General features: G+C 45.6%; 2 protein-coding genes across 2 annotated transcripts; both read left to right on the forward strand.

The window, feature by feature from the left end:
* The first annotated feature begins 1 nt into the window (after position 1).
* On the forward strand, positions 2-8,486 carry LOC142042234 (thiosulfate sulfurtransferase). Its single transcript, XM_075051942.1, has 2 exons — positions 2-696; positions 7,999-8,486. Exons 1-2 carry the CDS (start codon positions 111-113, stop codon positions 8,295-8,297), a joined length of 885 nt encoding a protein of 294 aa, XP_074908043.1. The 5' UTR covers positions 2-110; the 3' UTR covers positions 8,298-8,486.
* A 620-nt stretch (positions 8,487-9,106) lies between these two features.
* Positions 9,107-15,998, forward strand: CIMIP4 (ciliary microtubule inner protein 4). The gene is made up of 6 exons (XM_075051940.1): positions 9,107-9,191; positions 11,976-12,051; positions 12,704-13,350; positions 13,891-14,038; positions 15,270-15,380; positions 15,590-15,998. Exons 1-6 carry the CDS (start codon positions 9,183-9,185, stop codon positions 15,673-15,675), a joined length of 1,077 nt encoding a protein of 358 aa, XP_074908041.1. The 5' UTR covers positions 9,107-9,182; the 3' UTR covers positions 15,676-15,998.
* Positions 15,999-18,705: the final 2,707 nt, after the last annotated feature.

An 18,705-nucleotide genomic window follows, 5' to 3' on the forward strand; every position in this document is an offset into this window, starting at 1 on the left:
CCTCCCGGTTGGCGTCTCCCCCTTCCCGCCGCCGCCGCCATTTTGTGTGTGTGTGTGTGTGTGTGTGTGGTCCCACGGGCGGCGCCCCCTCTCGGCCTCCGCCCTCCGAGATGGCGCCTCAGGTGCTCGGCAGGGCGCTGGTCAGCGCCAAATGGCTCTCGGAGGCTTTGCGGGCCGGGCGGGTGGGGACCAGCCTGCGGGTCCTGGATGCTTCTTGGTACCCGCCGCAGGAGCGAAACGCCCGGCAGGAATTCAAGGAGAGGCACATCCCTGGGGCGTCCTTCTTCGACATCGAGGAGTGCCGGGACCAGTCCTCCCCGTACGACTTCATGCTGCCCAGCGAGTCCCACTTCGCCGACTACGTGGGGCGGCTGGGGGTCAGCAACGACACCCACGTCGTGGTGTATGACGGGGACGACCTGGGCACCTTCTACGCTCCCCGCGCCTGGTGGATGTTCCGGGCTTTCGGGCACAAGGAGGTCTCCGTGCTGAATGGCGGCTTCAAGAACTGGGTGAAGGAGGGCCACCCCGTCACGGCGGAGGTCAGCCAGCCCGCCCCGGCCGTCTTTAAGGCCAGGCTGAACGCAGCCCTGCTGAAGACCTTTGAGGAGATGATGCAGAACGTGGGGTCCTTGCGGTTCCAGGTGGTGGATTCCCGCCCCGAGGGCCGGTTCCGGGGGACCGAGCTGGACCAAGGTAACGGAGGTGGGAACGGCACCCGCTCCCCGCACCAGAGCGGGATGAGTGTCGATACTAGTCTGGGTGGAACAACTCGTCCCGGCCCGCAAACAGATTTTCCTAACGCACAGGCGTGCCTCAGCCTAACTTGTTGATTTACCTTAAGGGATCCACAGTTGAGCATTCGGATCCCAAGTGCCCTCACAGAATGCTTTTCTTGTAGTTGTCCGTAAAGCTGCAGGAGGAAATAGTAGAAAAGGTCTGCAGTCGGTTGGCTCCAGGATCCCCCGTCCCACACCCTGCAGAAGTTAATCAGACAGAATGCAAACACGGGAGGTGGGAGCTCCCAGGGGTTTGTTCGGGGTCCTATCTAACACCAGCAGACGCGCACAGACTATCAGTATTCATACAGGCACCTCTCACCATAATGAATGCACCAGCAAAAGCCCAGGGTTTAGGCAATACAGTAACCCAAGGGACATTTTCCTTCTTGCTCTGGTTCCCAGCAAATGAGAGCTTGCTCGAGCTGATCTTTGTCTTTTTGCTCTCTGCCATTAAATCTAACAAACTTAAGCAAGAAAAGCCCCAAACCCTTCCCGAATGTATGGGCTGTCAACCTCTCTCTTCTGGATGCCCCAAGTAACAGCAATAAAAATTGATTTTGTTATGTCAGTCAAACACATGCAAGCAGCAGGGAGGGGGGAGTCCTGTGCAGTGGGGACAGCTGGTACAGCAATGTGCCTGGAACGAAATTCAAGTTGGTTGTTAAAGGAGGCCCTTACAGTGTAATTTAAGCCTTGGTATATCCCAGAATAACCTCTCCTCCAAAAGGGAATCACAGAAATGGCTTAAAAAGAAATGCAGAGTTTCAAACACAAAACACAGGAAAGCTCAGCAACAGTTGTTGGGTCTGAGTTGAGCTGCACGCTGCAGGAGCGGGTGTGCGGCAGGCTTCTGCAGTCCTGAGGCAGTGCTGCACTGCTGCCTTGCAGGTCGATTGTCATTCTGTTCTGGCTGTTTTCTTATGTGTGTGCTGCTGGACAGCCATTGAGTGTGACACCATGCCCCGAAATAAATTCCTGCATCTGAACTTCAGGAGCATTTGGCTCTAAATGGCTCTGTACACGTGGTTTGCATAAGTTTCTACAGTGAGCCCCCCCCAAACACACTCGACCTGTGCAAGACAATGCTGAAGGTTGAGCGAGGTAATGGGAGTGACAGAGAAGACTTGCAGGGAGAGAGGGGGAGTTAGGTTTATCACTCATTCTCTTCACCTACTGCAGCCCATCAAAGTGAAGGTTGAATTTTAACCTTAAGACATGAATAAAATGCTCCTCACTGGGAGCTGGTGGATTTCGCATTCTCTTTCCCAAAGTGGAAGTTGTCACCAGGTGACAAATACCGCAGCCCCTGTCAGCATCTTGAAAACAGATTTTTTCTTTGAAATGAGTCAGCATGGAACAGTTTATTCGTGGTGGTCCAGTTTTGCTTCCCACAGCAGATCCAGCAGGATAAGCACTCCAGCTGCAGCTGCTTGTTCCACAGGACCTTGACAGCCCTCTGAACCAGGCTAGCCAGTAGCTGCACTACAGCCAGCAGTGGGTAAAAGGCAGCGCTTACACCTAAAAGAGCAATTTGAAATCAATGCTCATTAATTACACGGGTCATCCAATCAGGGAGGAGAAACGTTGCCTGCAATTTAGAGAAAAATGGTCTTGAGGTGATTTCAGTTTAATTATTGCCTCAGCTCTTGACTTCCTAATTAAGTCAATTAATCTCTCCAGTTACATGAACTCCATCTCTAGAAGAGGCTAATTTCAGCTGACTCTTTTGCCTCTTTAGTTTTCCAGCTCCTTGTGGTAAGAATTAGTTGTCCCTGTTTTATTTTTAAGCAGCAGCTACCTTGCTGGGATTTAGACCTCTGTAGCGTTCAAGATAAACCATAATACATGGCTAATTTTTAGTTGCTGGGAGGCATTTACCCAGGTTGCTAGAGTGGAAAAAAAATGGATGGTGTTTCTGTAAGCCAGGTCTCATAGGTCTTAAACGCAGGTATTGCTCTGGAAGAAAAAGCTTGGATGTTCATGCATGGTGTGGAGCATAAACCCATCAGGTGTGCAGCCCTGACTTATGCACTGAGTGGTTAAAGGGGTCCCTGCACAGTGCTGTGTTTCTGGACGAACTAGTAACTCGGTCCTGCTTGCTAGCTGTGATTCAGCAACGGACCAGCCAGGTTCTGCAAGGGCCTGCTTACACAGGCACTATAGGGTACAGATCTATGGAGCCAGCCTGAACTGAGACAATCCCAGGCAATCCAGGGACAGCTGATAAAAAGAATTCCATGATGGTTACCAATGCTGAGTCTCTCTGAGTATTTGGCACTGAAAACCGGGGAACAAGAATTACAGCTCAACAAATGCATACAGAAAAGTTGTGAATTTCTGAATTCTTTTGCAGACACTTGAGAAAAGAGGGGAAGGTTGCCAGACAAGAAATCCATTATCTAAAAAAGAAAGCAAACCCAAAGTCGTTTCATGAGCTTCCAACTATTTTTCTTCTCATTCTCAGCCCTTGGGTAGTCCTTGTCTCCCTTGAACATATGCAACTCTTAAGGTTTTGCCCATTTTCCCAGTATCTCAGTCCTCCCTGCCCCAAACATAAAGCTTTTGCTCATATTGAATGTTCAGTGGCAGTGGGAGTGTGAATGAAATGTTGCTGCTTCTTCCTTCTCTTCTCCAAGTGGAGTCTGCAGCTGGGAGTGGACAGGCTCTACTTGGACCGTGAAGTAATACTCAAGGCACAACACAGAGAGCGAAAGGCTTCGTCAAAGTCTGTCTCAACCCACAGGAACCTACTATCCAAAACTGTCTATTCATGTGATGAGGGTGACAAACATCAGCTGCCAGAATTAGCACCATGGCTTGCTGGTTCTTAGGGGTTTTTCTGGCTGTATACGCACACACTATTTTGACATTGGTGGCAAAGGCCTATTGATCTGACTGCGAGGACTCTCAGGGAGCTGGCTGGGACCAAGGTTAAAGTGTTCCTTCCAATGAGTTCATGGTAGGTTAGGTGGGACCACTAATGGTCCCTTCTGAGGCATACAGTTTGAATGGAAGAGAGAGATAAGAAAGGAGGCAACAGAGGAGGCATTTGGAAAGGAACAGCTATCTGCAGCCAGCCAACTCCAAGACCAAGGGGAGTTAAATGTGCACAAGGCACATCTTTTATCTTTTTGACATTAAGAAATTCCATTTGGAGCTTTCATCGCAGAGGGAAAGGCTAGAGAGAAGGGGCTGTAGTCTTAGCTAGTTAAATAGCCAACAAAAAAATATATATTTAAGCAGAGAATCTTAACAGATGTGGAAAAGGGGATTAAGCAGTGAAGAAGATAACATATTACAGGTTACAAATTGTGAGGGAGGATTGCCAGAAGCCAAGCTGAGTGAGACTTGGCAAAAGGAATTAAAAAAATAACAAAAACTGCTGGAGCAAAGTGAATAAAAAGAGAACAAGGAGAGAAGGAGTAAATAGGGTTGCTATGCAGTTAGCAGGGGTTCCAGATGAAAGATTATTTGTGTACAGCTTCAGAATTATACTGAGTCTGTGCTACAATCTTTTTTTTCTCCAGAGGATAAGTCTGCAGAGTAGGGGGAGGGGTAGCAAGAAGAAGGGGAAAGAGCGAAAATTATAATTCTTAAAGAGGGTGTATAACCAAAAGATATCCATGTGCTCAAATTTGTCAGGCAGATGATCTCCATCCCAAATAAGTGTCAAGAATCAGTCATGTGACATTGCAACTCCATGAGGCAAGAATTTAATAAATTTAATCAGAGCATGGTTCTGTAGGACAAAAGCACTAGCAAAGTTTATATTTGTATTTAGGATAGGAGGTACAGCACAACCTAGGCAGCTGTTGATCTATTATCATAACATGGATAGACTGGAAGACTTTCAAAAAATGCTCAAGAAAAGTTATTTGAAATGAAGGCAAAATTGAATAAAATACCTCATTAAACCTGTACAGCAGCTAGGGGCTCTATTTCCTTGCCAACGTAATTGATTTGCTAGATAAGAGAAATAGGAACATACATGCCTGGAAGTTATGTCTGATCTTTTCTTGCAGCCATTGGAAGCACCTGTGAGGCAGATTTGTTCCATTTGGACTTCATTAATACTTTGGACATAGTATTAGAGGGGTAATTATTAGTTCAGTGTGAGAAGAGGGCAGTGATAGAAGAGACAGGAGGTATAATGCTACAGAGAGCAAGGTTGGATGCTTAGTAGCCCAAAACACTTAATTGCTTGTGTTTCTCTTAGAAGCTGAAAACTCACATTTGGAAGCAATAGAAGAGCATAAGACTTGGATGAATTAGTTGGGTGCAAGAACCTCAGATGCAATTTGGCCTTGACGACAACAATTATTAACCTCCTGTCTACCAATGGAGATGCTAGGAAATGCCACTTCCTTATCCAGAAACCTGGTGGTCACCTAGAACTGTTTCTAGGGTGGCTGAGGCAGTGAAAAGTGTATGTAATGAGCTCTTAGTGGGTTTTGGCTAAGGGCATGAGGCTGTTGGGAGTGCTGAGTGCTCGCCGTCAGTATGTTGGAGCAGTAGCAGAAAGGGAAAAACACCCATTTCAGCTGCAGGTCAATGTTAGCTCAAGGATAAATGGTGTATGGACTGACTGCAATGAATTTAATGTTGGAAATGAATATTCCTCCTCATGTGAGCAAGGAGGTGCCTCAGCGGAAAGTTTCATGGCAAGAATCCAAACTGCTTCTGAGATGGATGCTTTTATGAGAGCAAGCCTATAAAGTGGTCACTGTAGTCACTGGGAGACAGGCTCTGTAATCCTAGGGTTCCTTCCTGGAGTTACTAAGGGTGACTGCATGAATCTGGCATGGAGTATGCTCTGTGTCATATGAGGCAGAGGCAGATGTATCCTCTCCCCTGTTCAGATCCCAGCTGCCTCCAGCCTTGCCTTCCAGTCCTGTGTTTCTCTGCTCTTGTCCTAGCAGAGAGAGAGAGCTAATAAAACTTCCTCAACCACGCAAGAGCACTTCTTAGGCAGTCCAAGGGACTGTGCAATGTCAGCTCTTCCTTTCAGCTGAACTTCCATATTACATGAGTAAATGCAGTTACTACAGAATTCCCCATCTTTCACTCGCAGAGTACAAGCACTGGTCTCTGACTCCAACAGAATTTTTAATCTCTGGAGCAAGAGAGTCTCCCTGTAGATTAAAGTAAAAAATGCTCTAAAATGAGACTTCTTTTAAGATCTGCTCAGCTCCTAACTGAAGAGTTGTTTAAGGGTGGTGAGTGTATGACACAGCAGTCTCCAATAAGAGAGGGTTATAAACCATATTATTTTAATATGTGTGAACAATCTAGAAAAGTGATCATGACCATGGGGCCTGTGACTCCTAAGAACTGAATCAGTGGCCCAGCAAGCTTTTTTGAGCAAGAGCTGGCCCTTCTAGTTCAGCCTCCAGGACTTCTTGATCTCAGTACACTTCCCAGTGCCCTAGGATGGTGTGAGAGTGTTGTTCTGTGGCCCACAGACTTGTCTGTATTGGGGTGATCACCAGTACTGCGGCAGAGCCTTGCAGAAATCGCTTGCCAAATGACAGGGTCAGGACCATTTACTCTGTGGAATACCTAGGTATGTAATGCTTCAGTGAGAAGCTCTGCAGTCTGAGAACTACAAACAAAGTTTTCTTACACCCATCATTTGTATCATTTTTATTTCCCCTCTGTCATACAGACACTGTATTAATGAGCGTGGGGTTTGCGGTTCTCTGTACTGAAGTGATGAACTGTTGTTTTCTGGAATTGGAAAAAATGTGGTGAAAGGATCAGTCCAAAACTCTGTCTTTTTTTTTTTTTTGTTAGTCCCTCCAGAAGTCAGCAGTTTTTCTCCCAACTTCTCCCTGTAATGGTAAACACTTCTGAAGGATGCATGAAGTGACTAATAAACAGTGCCAGATTTCTAAGGCACTCAGGGAGGTTAAATCAAGAGACAAAGAGTGTCCATCTGGAACAGGGGGAGATCTTGTGAAGCTGACTCAGGGCAGCTTTGGTTGTCTTTAGACTCTCACTCTTTGTCCAGCAGAGCAAAAATCCCCTCCTCAGTACCTCAGCAAAACCCTGTTTTCCCCTTGTGACATATTTCATCATGTCATGACATCACTCTGCATGAGCAATGAAACTGCAGCGTCATTATGATGTGTGATGTCAATCTCTGACTAGGTATACTTTAATCATTTGACTGACAAACATTCCCTGCCCCAATCTCTCCCATCTCGTGACATCAGTTACCCTCATGACTTAGGCAAGCGGAAAGCTGTCAGTGAAACAGATTACTATTTATGTGACTTTCCCAGGGCTGTTCAAACCTAGAAGTTCAAACCTGGCAAGGAACCATTCCCTGAAATGCATTTTCAATGTAATACGTAATGTTTCCTGTTCCAGTGAGGCTTGATCCAAAGCCTCGCAAAGTCAGTGGAAAAGCTTCCATTGAGTGTAATGGACTTTGATTAAGCCTATAGTGACAGTTTGAATTTCAAGGGCATTATGAAAATCTTATCCATCATATTTTTATATTTGCTTCTCTCTAAAGACCTTGTTCTCGAGGTGCAACTTCCAACTTGCCTGAAGTGGTCAGTTATACCAGTAGAAAAACAGAACCCATGCTGATTTCATCCATGGAGTGGATAAAAAGTGATACAAAATCTAAATTCTCACTTTTCTGCCCTGGGATAGCTGCCTCAGCAGTAATGTGGCTGACTTTAAGGTTGCTTTACTTTTCTGAAATACAATTTTAAGGTGACACAGGAATGAACTGTGAACAGATAATAACTTTCACAAATTCCACATACAAGCCACACTTCCTGCTTCTGAAAGCTGTGTCACTACACACTACTGGCATATTTGGGGAAGGTCAGAAATGCACTGCTGTATTCCTCTTTACACAGATCCCCTTAACGCCTTTGTTAGGATCTTTTCTGTGGTGGTTCTTTGATTCTTGTCACGTCTAGGGCTTCTTCAGATTCCTGCCTGTCATTGCTTTCAGGGGGGAAATAGTTTGCTAAATATTGTGGAAGTTTTTACTTCAGTGAAGTTGAATAATCTTTGTCCTCCTCTTTTTAGCTCCATACTGTTTTGCATCTTCATCATCACTTGAAACAAATGAGTATCTTGGAAAGAGTGGGAGGACCTGCAGTGATGTCTCTGTAATGTCTTTTTTGTAGGTGTCTTTCATCACCTACGTTAATCTCTCCTTGCTCATGTTTCCTTTTCTTGTTCACTCTTGCAGGGCTGGAATCTGGTCACATCCCTGGCGCTGTGAACATACCCTTCCGCTCATTCCTAACAGAAACTGGCCATGAGAAGAGTATTGAGGAGATCCAACAAATATTCCGTGAGAAGGAAATCGATCTCTCAAAGCCACTGACGGCCACGTGCCGCAAAGGTGTCACGGCATGTCACATTGCCTTGGCAGCCTACCTGTGTGGCAAGCGTGATGTGGCTATTTATGACGGTTCCTGGTCAGAGTGGTTCCACCGTGCCCCACCTCGCTACAAGGTCTCTGAGTTGAAGCGCAACAAGGCCTAGAGGGAGAGCTGTTTCTTGGGCAATGAGATCTAGCAGCTGCCTCCAGCCCAGGGTACAGGGAAAGGGAGGAGATGGAAGTAAAGAAAAAAACATGCCGATTTATGTTTTGCCAGTTTTTCTAAGAGTGATCGGTAGATTTCTGTCAATCTTTTGGTTTCTCACAATGAATAAAATCTACTTCTAAGATGATGCATCTCCGAATATTTCTAATTCTTCTCTGTTGCCTGTGACCTGCTTGTGCTGGGTGGGAAAAGCAGCTTTGCAACATGAAGGAGAGTTGCACTTTTCCCTGGAGACTTTCAGAAATTCTGGTGACCTGGTGAGAGCTCGGGTCTGTGGTGGCACACAATGGATGAAAAGTCCAGGGCTAAAATATAGCACTGGGTGCTGGACACAGAGGACCAGTCTGTGGTTCTGTCATTGACTTAATGTAAGACCTTTTGCCAGCCCACCATCTCCCCTTGTCTAATGTGCAAAATGGGGGCACCTTCCCCTTCCTCTCTGATGGGGGTCAGTGAGCTCATGTGAAGCATTTGGAAATGCTAGAAGATGCAGTTCTGCTGAAATATAGTCTTGTTGATTATCGTTACTGTGTTACGGAAGTCTCTAAGAAATCCTATGTATATAGTGAGACCTTCTGGGTACAGGTGTTTCATGAGACATGAGCCTTTTACTCTCCTCGTTTTCCTTTTCAGTCAGCAAGGATGACACTGATCCCTGCCATGTTTCTTCTGGTTCCCGTGGAGACCACAGCTCATAGATAGAGGGAGGGTTGTTCCCTAGCAACCGTCTCTGCTCTTCCTCAGCCTTCATCCCACCTCCATATCTCGACTTCAGCAGGACCTGCCTGCTTGTACAATTCACTGTGGCACCACATCAGGGATCATGGACCAGGTGAGAGAGGTAGTTATGGAAGAGGCTTTGCCTCTTGTTCAATCCTGGATCTTTTCTATTTTTCTATAACCAAAAAAAAAAAAAAAAAAGGTAAAAGATCCAAAGTCATTTTGACACCCATGGGGCTTCTCAGGTCTGGAAAGTCACTGAAATCTCCTCATATTTTGGAGGCCTAGACAGATGAGGAAGGCATATGAGACCATTCTTGACCACATCTGGTGGCTGGTGAGAATGACATACCAATTCCTACACCTGTCAGAGGAGGTTAATTTTCTGCCTGGGAAAGACTGCACCCTCCTTCCTCCATGGCTCCATGTCAGGAACGTCAGAGGGTTAGGCTATGCTAAACAGACATTTTTTGTTTTCTTTTTCATTCAGAAAAATAGATCAAGTTTAATTATTTTTAGCTCTTTGATCAAAATATGTCTTTTATGGTATGTCATCTGTTGTCCCTCACAGAATTGACTTAGCAAAGGAATAAGTAGACATAGTTCTGTGGCATCTGTTATCCAGGAGGATGGTCAAATGGCCTTTAAGTCCTTCTTGGCATCAAGACGTAGTAGTCTCAGAATGGTGCTTTCTTTGACTTTGGACCTTCAGGCTCAGAAGTAAAATGAACAATAAGCAGTAACAATAACATCATACACAGCTGCAAACTAGAAAGTAGGAACAGTTGGAGGCTTCAGCATCATTTTATCCAGGAGGAACTGGGGAAATTAAAGTTATCAATGAACGGGATTTTGGAAATGAGCACATTGCCTCATTACAAAGAAATTCTGCTTTGTTGGAAGAAGTGGGAGAGGAGGAATTTCTACAACAGCAGACTGGAAAGTTCTTTCCACTGAATATAGTAATAATAACAGACAGACATGTTTTTCTCTTAAGTGGGAGGTGGGAGTTAACACAGGAGTTTATTTAGCAACACAGATTCCTTCACATTGATCATGTGTAAATGTTTGGCTCTTCTTTAAAAAGAATGAAAAATGATACAGAAAAGAAACAGATCGTGAGCCAGGACTGGCTTCCTCTCTTCATCTCTTGTGGCCTTGTTCTTTTTGTGGGAGAGGTTCTGTCTCTTCACACATTTGCAGAGCACGCAGCACTGACTCCTGGAGTCTGATAAAGTAATTTCAGCTTCAGGATCCCAATATTGTACCAGACATGCTGCTGCAAAGTACTGGCACAGTGTAAAACATAAGCTGCTGGTTCAAGTCAGTTGGTGAGTTAACTTTGAAGCAGTAGGCTGCCTGCCCTGTCGGCCGGTGTCTTCATTCCAATCACTAACCTCAAGAGCAGAAGGTAAGCATATTATGTCATGTCATGAGCTAATTTGACAAATGCAAACATGTATCCCTACCTGATCCAGATCCCATTTGTACTGCTGCTAGTGCCAGCAGGCTCACAATTAGCATATTCACCACCATGGGCCATGGCTTTAGTTGTAACCTGTCTGTCGTGGTTCAACCGCACCCGGCAACTAAGCACCACCCAGCTGCTCACTCACTGCCCCTGCACCCAGTGGGATGGGGGAAAGAATCAGAAAAAAAAAGTAAAACTTGTGGGTTGAGATAAGAATGGTTTAATAGAACAGAAAGGAAGAAACTAATAATGATGATAATAACAATAATAAAATTATAATAATAAAAGGATTGGAATATACAAGTGATGCACAATGCAATTGCTCACCACTTGCCAACCGATGCCCAGGGAGTTCCCAAGCAGCGATTCCCCCCAGCCCCACTCCCCCCAGTTTATACACTGGGCATGATGTCACATGGCATGGAATACCCCTCTGGCCAGTTTGGGTCAGCTGCCCTGGCTGTGTCCCCTCCCAACTTCTTGTGCCCCTCCAGCCTTCTTGCTGGCTGGGCATCAGAAGCTGAAGAATCCTTGACTTGTTCTAAACACTACTTGGCAACAACTGAAAACATCAGTGTGTTATCAACATTGTTCTCATACTAAAACCAAAACATAACACCATACCAGCTACTAGGAAGACAATTAACTCTATCCCAGCTGAAACCAGGACACTGTCACAGGTTTCACACGGGCTAAGCCTGTAGGGCCCCGCTGGGATGAGGAACAGAGACCGTCGGCAGGACACGACTGAGGGTTACACAGACATTCCTTCTGCAGGAAAGACATGAGTTTCCTCCTAGTGCATGAGGCAATTTGCAGAAGCTGGGTGCTGGATCAATCACATCAGCAGGACTAGCAAAGCAAAATGGGATAGTCTGTGCCAGAATCAGGGAAGAAACCCTGTCTCCAGCCTGTCTGTCTTCCTTTGCATAGCCAGCATTGCACAGGCATTTTATGTTTATCACCTCCTCTCCCCATTTCTTCTGGCCTTACTTCAATGCACCAAAAGAAGGAACTGTTACAATTGTACAGCACATGACAGATCTGACATCTCTAGGTGCTTCAGAATAAAAAATGGCATTTTCACTGAGTTTTTTTCCATTTTGGCTTGTGTCTGCACCGCTGCCTGTGAAAACTCTTGCAGCTCAGTATTCCCCAGAGGCACTGGCTGGCCATGTCCTAGGCAGGCTGTCCCATCTGAGCTGTTAATGTGAAATCCTGCAGGACTTCCATGCTTTTTCAATCTAGGAGGATCATGGGTTGTAGGACTGACCATGCAGGCAGGCAGGGACAGCTCTATCTTGGTCTAGGAAGGTGTATAATACATTTCTGTGTGAATAATCTACGTCATCTGAAGATGATCAGGACCACTGTCCCCTTCCTTCCCATCTCTGGGCCTGACACAGCCTTTGTTTCTCTTCCAAGGGTGTGCTAGAGGTTCCAACTTCCCCTACACCTGATGTGGCAGAAAGTGACACTGTGCTGGCCAGCAGCAGTTCAGGTAAGCAAGATGGCAGAGAAGCTGTCCCTCCTTCAGAGCTTGCTTTGCAGTACAGCTTGTGAGGCTGTACTTCCCTCCCTTCATGCTATCCAGATTTGCATGTACCTCTGTGGGTGAAAACTACTCGGACAGAAATCCCATGGGTCATGGGCTGATGGGTTAAAATCCCCCTGCCCGAGAGTGTCTTCCTCCACTGGTGGACTTGTCTCAGTACCTCCCTGCATGATCTCAGTAAGCCACTGATGTGCTGTAAACTCATCAGCAAATACCGATGAGTCACAGAGACTATAAATGCATGTTCATGACAGCGAGACTGATCATGGGTTGGAGGGACCCCTACACATAAGAAAACACAGACCTTTGTGGGCATGTTTGACCACAAGATTTTTACTTCCACACTTGTGTGCATGTTCATCTCTGAAGAACATTTAAAATTCCTCAGGAACCTTCACCTTGTTCAGCAGGAAGATTGGTATAATGCTGCTAGGTTGTTGGTTTTTAGTCTTTTCTTTCCCTCTTTGAGACCTTTAATGTTTCTTTTGTTGTCTAACAATGACACAATGACATGTCTGGTTGTTTCCAGCTCCATTTACTGTACCACCTGTCATCAAAAGAGTATCAAATTCATTGAGCTATTATTTTTGTCTTTAAGTGGAACCTGAGGAAGGGAAAAAGGAGCATCTTCCAGAAGGCTTATGTCCCAGCAGACAGAGAACTTCCCAAAGGAGCTCTAGCAGAGCCTCCTGGAAGATCTGCAAGGGCCCAGTGGCTCAGGGAACAGCAAAGGATTCCACATCTGTTAAATACCAGGCATCCCCTTCTGCAAAGTGTGTTCAGACTAAAAAACAGAACAAACAGAGTCTCCAGGCCAAAACTCCCCCCATGCAGACTCTTGATTTAAGAAGACTTGAAGAGGAAATAGAAGATACTTCTGCCACCAAAGACCCAATAGTGGGGCATGAGCCAAGTCGGAGGAACAGCACTTACTGCCTGTCTGCAGTATCCAGGCAGAGGGAAGCAGAAGACACGAAACCTGTCTCAAATGCCAAAGAACCAGTAGCAGACCTGCACCAAACACTGAGGTCTAGAGGGCCTGGATCTTCCCGGAAGACCATCAAAGCTAGCTATGAAAAAGCCAAGAAGACCGACAGCAGATTAAGTGCCAAAGAGTCCTTAGCTTCATTAGGGCCAGATATGAAAGCAGAATGGAAGCTTCTTCTGCAGAAGAGAAACAGCTTGATCCATACTAACAGCAAATACAAATTTGCCAGTGCAGATGAACTTACCAGTGAGGAAGAGGTATTGGAGGAAGCCATTTCATGTATCCTTTGTAGCAGGTTGAAGGCTGTTTTTATGGTGTAGCAGGGGGCTGAGTGGGTGGGATATTAGCAGTATATTAGCAGTTTCTGTTAGCAGTATATTAGCAGTTTCTAGAAGACATGTAGAGGGATGGATTTGGGCTTCACAGTATGGGGCAGTGACATTCCACAGATAGCCTTTCCCATGTCTTTTTAAATTTTGTTTTTCCATCCTTCTTTCATTTATAAGGTTCCTGTAGCCAGGCAGAGTCCCAACTCAGCAAGGCAAAACAATGTGGGACCAGGACCCAGTCCAGGGCCCAACACTGCCATCCCTTTCTAATTCCCCCCCTTTTTACCAGTCCTAGTCATCCCATGCAGTTACAATGCCTACAGAAGCTGCTGAGTGAGACTCAAGGTCAGACCCAGGTCCCAGGGATTAGTCATAACTCAAAAACCTGTGCAGGCGTGGAAATGCCAGGAGTTTGCTGCATGTACGGAACGTGGACTGACAGTGGTTCCTTGTTGTTCGTGTTTTCAGGAACGGCAAGCTCTGTGCAAGACAGCATTAATCATTGGACAGAAAAGACTCAGCGAGCGTACTGTAATGCTAAAAACCTCCTCGAACTCTACATCTTTTGATGATTACAACCAGCTGGGTTATAACCTGAGATCAAATATCTTCCAAGGTGAGGGGACACACATACCTATGCCTGACCTTCAAAGCTAGTTCCATCTACACTTTGCCTGGCCTCGGGGCAGCCACACTGCTTTGGGTAGAGACCTGACTGTTGGTGACCCTCACTTTCCCCTCTTACTCCTTCTATCCATAGTCACTGCTTTTCCAGGCTCTGGTGCTTGAGGAAAGGAAAGCTACAGCCTCCCTTTTTGTGTATTCCTTTCTTTTCTTTCACTCTTTTTTTTTCCCAAGGTGTGAAAAGTGAAGGTGTGTCATGACCTCTGTCCTCCATGTTTGGAGGTGTCCTAATGAATACCATTTTTAATTCAATGTCCCCTGTCATGTCCAGTACCAAATTACCTCCAGTTGCAATACTGATGTTATTTCTTTTCAAGACCTTTAGAGATGTGGGGCTCTGAAATGTCTTCCCCAGACTTCTGTTTCCAAGGTCCTCAGTGATCCCTCCATCTAAACAAATATCAGGAACTAAGCATTCATCCCATTCTTGTTACTGTCATATCCAAGAAACTGAAATAATTGTCTCTGATTCCAGTTTCTCACATGCACCAGCATGAGGCAGATTCCTTTTCTTATACAGTAGGTTCCATGACAAGACCTTGCTGTGTATTGAAGACTGCATTGTCCTGGGTTTGCGCAGTCACCCAGAAAGGAAGGACATCTTTCCCCAGGGAGCTCAAAATCATTATTAGCAAGGGAAGGGTATAATAAAAGGGTAGGTGAAGAGGAAAGGATGAGAGATTAAAATAAAGCCCCCTCAAATGGCTAAAAGTCAAGAGGGGATAAAAAGAGCAGTCACAGTTGGGAACTATTTGTTAAGCGTCATGGCAGAAAAGGAGCTCAGGAAGGCCTGGAGTGGTAAGACGGTGCTTTTTGTGGAGCTGTGCTGCTGAATAGGAAGTTACTCACAGGAATGAGGAGATTCAACAGGAGATAAGTGGACACTTGACTAAAGAAAGGGCACTGAGATACAAATCAAGATGATACCTCTGCATGTGTCATACTTGAGGATGAAAAGCAGATAAATTGGCAAACAGAAGCTCCACCCTGGGTGATGATGAAGCTATTATTCAGCACCTAGCCACACACCTGATCAAAAGTATTTCAGTCAACACATGCCTTTTCTTGAGCCCTTGAAACTGCTGATGTTGCTCCCCTGCTCAATTCCAGGACTGCAGTAGGGCGATTTCTGTGTACAGTTCCTTATTTGCTGTTCCTTGCAGGTGGCCCACTGGAGAGCCGAAGCCTGATGAAAGATTCCTACACCCCTGATATAATTCAGAAGGCAATCAGGGATCCCAAGAATTGGCACGGGAGGAGGACTGATGAGCTAGGTATGGCTTCTGCCAGGAAAAGTACATTGCTGAATTCCTGAGATGGGTGCTGCTTCTGCCAAGGATAATGGATGGGTTTGGGCAAAGGTGCGGGGGGACTAGAAATTGGCATTTTCATGAGAGGGGAGCTCTAGAGCTAGAAAAATCCTTGACAAATGATAACATTAGAAGGGAGGCTGTAACTGAACTATGATTTGCCTTCTTTACAGGGAAATGGCATCAGAAAAATGCCCTAAATCTCAACCTGCAGAAAACATTGGAGGACAAATATGGGAAGAAAAAAGGCAAGCCTTAGAAGATGAAGGTTGAGGATTGGAGTGCATTCAGTGAGGGATCTTTTTCCTCAGCCACTTAATAAACCTCCATATAAAGCATGAACCCATTGCTTGCTAGTTGTCAACAGCAGATTTGTTGCTGGTGCTCTTTTCCCCTCTCACTTAGGGTGTCTTTGGGGAGAGCAATGCAAGATAAATTTGAATGTGAATACAAAAGAAATCACTTTGTTGGTCACTGATAAGGTTGGCCTGATCAGTGTGTGAGGCACACACCCTTGCAGAGGGATGTGGTGGTGAGAGAAGGGCCACAGAGAAATTCATCTGCTCAGCACATAAGGTGGAATAGGAGCTGTGAGCGGTGTGAGAGGGCGATGGCAGGGGGGTTGCGTGCGTGTGCATACGTGTGTGTGCATACGTGTGTGCATGCGAACTCACGTTTGCCAGAGGATTCATGATATTTTGACAGTTGCCCCAGCAGTCCAGAGAGAAGTACAGAGGATTCACTGGGAATGAACCAGGGTTGCCCAAGGACCTGAATGCCGCCTACCTCTCCCCACACTAAAAGCTGTAAAACTCCCACACAGGAAAGCTTCAGAGCTGTATGTACATAGCAGCTAGACACACCAAGCAAAGAACCAGCTCCCCGTCGATGCTTCTGAGGTGAATTCAGGCTCTTGCCAGAAAGGTACCAAACGGTGTCCACTCAACAGCCTGGGCAGAACTCTATATGATTGGTACCAGATGGCTACGTGGGGTAGGAAAGGAGGGTTCTCTGCCCACCACTCTAGTTTTGTTGTTATATTTGCCACATGGAGGATTTCGGGGAAAGCCCTTATCCAGGCAGGGAGCAGCAGTAATGTGCAAAACCAGACAGAAACTCACCTGAGAAGAGGAGGCATCAGCTTATTCACTAAAGCCCACACTATTTGCAGGCCAAGCCAATGCAAAAAAAATTCTGACTTCATGAAAGTAGTGAAGGAGGTTAAAATGTAACTAATGATAATCAAGTGCTCAGCTTATCCCACAGAAAGGGAACAGGAAAGCTGCAAGAAGCCCCAGGCCTTCTCCAATCTGCAAATCACCCCACAATGTGAATGGACCCTTACTGAGGCTCTCATAAGCCCCACTCACCCCGTCAGCCCTTTTCCTAACTCAAATGTCTGTTAGAGGGAAGCACACGTGTCCACCACACAGTCTGCACAATCTGAAGTTCAGAGAGTGCATCTGGATGGTAGCCAAGGAGCACCCAGGGGCTTGAATGATGCAGGACATGCAGGGTCTTTAGGGCTTCCTGATGTGTTTTTCTCACAGTATTTAATGACTGTTATTGCAGGATCCTGCCATCCAGCTCCAAAGTGTAGCAGTTTGATGCAGCAATCACAAAGTATGTGTCTGGGAATAGTGCTGCCCTGATCTTTCCCGTCTGGTCCCAAGCTTTTACCATTTTAAAAGATTGATGCTTTGTTCGCTGATATGAACTCTTTTGGGGCAGAATTAGGATTGTTACCTCACCCTTCATTGGCTGGCGATTAGATAGCAATATGCTGACTTCATGAAAGTAGCGAAGGAGGTTAAAATGTAACTAATGATAATCAAGTGCTCATCATTTTCTACCACAAATAATTAACCATTTGGAATTCAGATGTTTCCAGGCACATGTCCAAGTCTTTCAAATTAAGGAGACCGGCCAAATGGCAGCTTGTAGAAACCTCCCTGTGGGTTTTCCTTGTACATCAGAACCAAGTGGCTCCTGCCTGAGCACACGCCACTCGAGCTTCAGCTGAACAGCGCAGCTCTGTAGGAACACTCTGTTCTCTGTGTTGCATTCAGCGCTGATGACCAACATGACTCCAGGGACATAATAAATGCTGTCTTCTGAGACTGCAGCAGGTCCTAATCCAGAAAACATGGAGCTGAACAGAAATCTACTGACATTGTCTGGTGTACTGGAAGCAGGCAGTTCAGGGCATGGTTAGCTAATACACAAAACATAATGTGGGCTGAATCAGCACATAGATTTACAGATCTATTTCTAATAGACATTAGACATTCTAATAGACATTAGAAATAGATATTAGGGCAGGCAGAAAGGCTCGTGAAGAGACTAGATCAGAAGGGGAACGGACTACACTCTGCCACAAACTGTGTTGTTTGCCTCCTGCAGTGGAGTAAATTCAATTTGTACACTTTTTACAAATTAAAATATTTCTATAAGTACTTAAATAGTACAAAATAGTTGGCATTGTATAATGCATTCAAATGGGTGAGAGCTGTTTGATGCCAGATGTACATACAAGCGGCAATCCTTCTTCATCTTCTTTGCTTTGCCAAATGTTACAGCTTGTCTGAGAGGTGACACACCGAAAGCTGCAGCTTTCAGTGAGACAGCGCAGCTACTGGGAGCAATCAATACCTGAAGCCTCTGAGTGCTGAACAGACTAATTTAGCCAGAACCTTGGCAAGGAGCATTACCCTGTGTGGCGCACTGTTGACTAGAGTGCTTTGGGTACCCAAACATGCATATTTAAAGCCGGCTTTGGAATCTCCAAGTAGCATGTCACACACGGTTAGACAAGAACAAGGCTGAAGTAAGTGCTCACTGCGGCTGAAATCTCCCTTCTACCCATTCCTCTGCTCTCAGCAGTTCATTCCTTTTTGCTTGTTTTGTGCTGGTGCTGGCACTTCCCTGCCCACACTCTGAACTGATTCAACTTGATAATCCAGCAGAAAATCAATACAGAAGAAAAAAGTAAAGTTAACAGGTTAACAAATGAAATTTTCTAAGCAAAGGACCTTGTTGCAGGCAAGGCAGTGGGTGATGGGGTATGCAGATGTTGGGGAAGAGTGGAGGGGGAAATGGCCTTTCACTGCCTTTTTTATGCAGTGAAAAATTAGTTGGCCTCTGTTACAGTGTCTCACTGAACTCAGCACCCCGCAACATAGGTAGCTTGTATTTAAGTGATTTTACAAGATCTGATCATTGGGTGGCAGCTCTGAGCCAATGTTTTTACCTGACAGGGCAGAACTTGGAAAAAAAATGGATTCTTCTC

Source organism: Buteo buteo, chromosome 19 (assembly GCF_964188355.1).
Source record: "Buteo buteo chromosome 19, bButBut1.hap1.1, whole genome shotgun sequence".
Taxonomy (NCBI): domain Eukaryota; kingdom Metazoa; phylum Chordata; class Aves; order Accipitriformes; family Accipitridae; genus Buteo; species Buteo buteo.

Coding starts and splice junctions, on each gene's coding strand:
- LOC142042234 (XM_075051942.1), top strand. CDS start 111: ATGGCGCCTCAGGTGCTCGGCAGGGCGCTGGTCAGCGCCAAATGGCTC. Junction 697..7,998: donor GGGGACCGAGCTGGACCAAG/GTAACGGAGGTG, acceptor TCACTCTTGCAG/GGCTGGAATCTGGTCACATC.
- CIMIP4 (XM_075051940.1), top strand. Junction 12,052..12,703: donor GCTGGCCAGCAGCAGTTCAG/GTAAGCAAGATG, acceptor TTTGTCTTTAAG/TGGAACCTGAGGAAGGGAAA. Junction 13,351..13,890: donor AACTTACCAGTGAGGAAGAG/GTATTGGAGGAA, acceptor TCGTGTTTTCAG/GAACGGCAAGCTCTGTGCAA.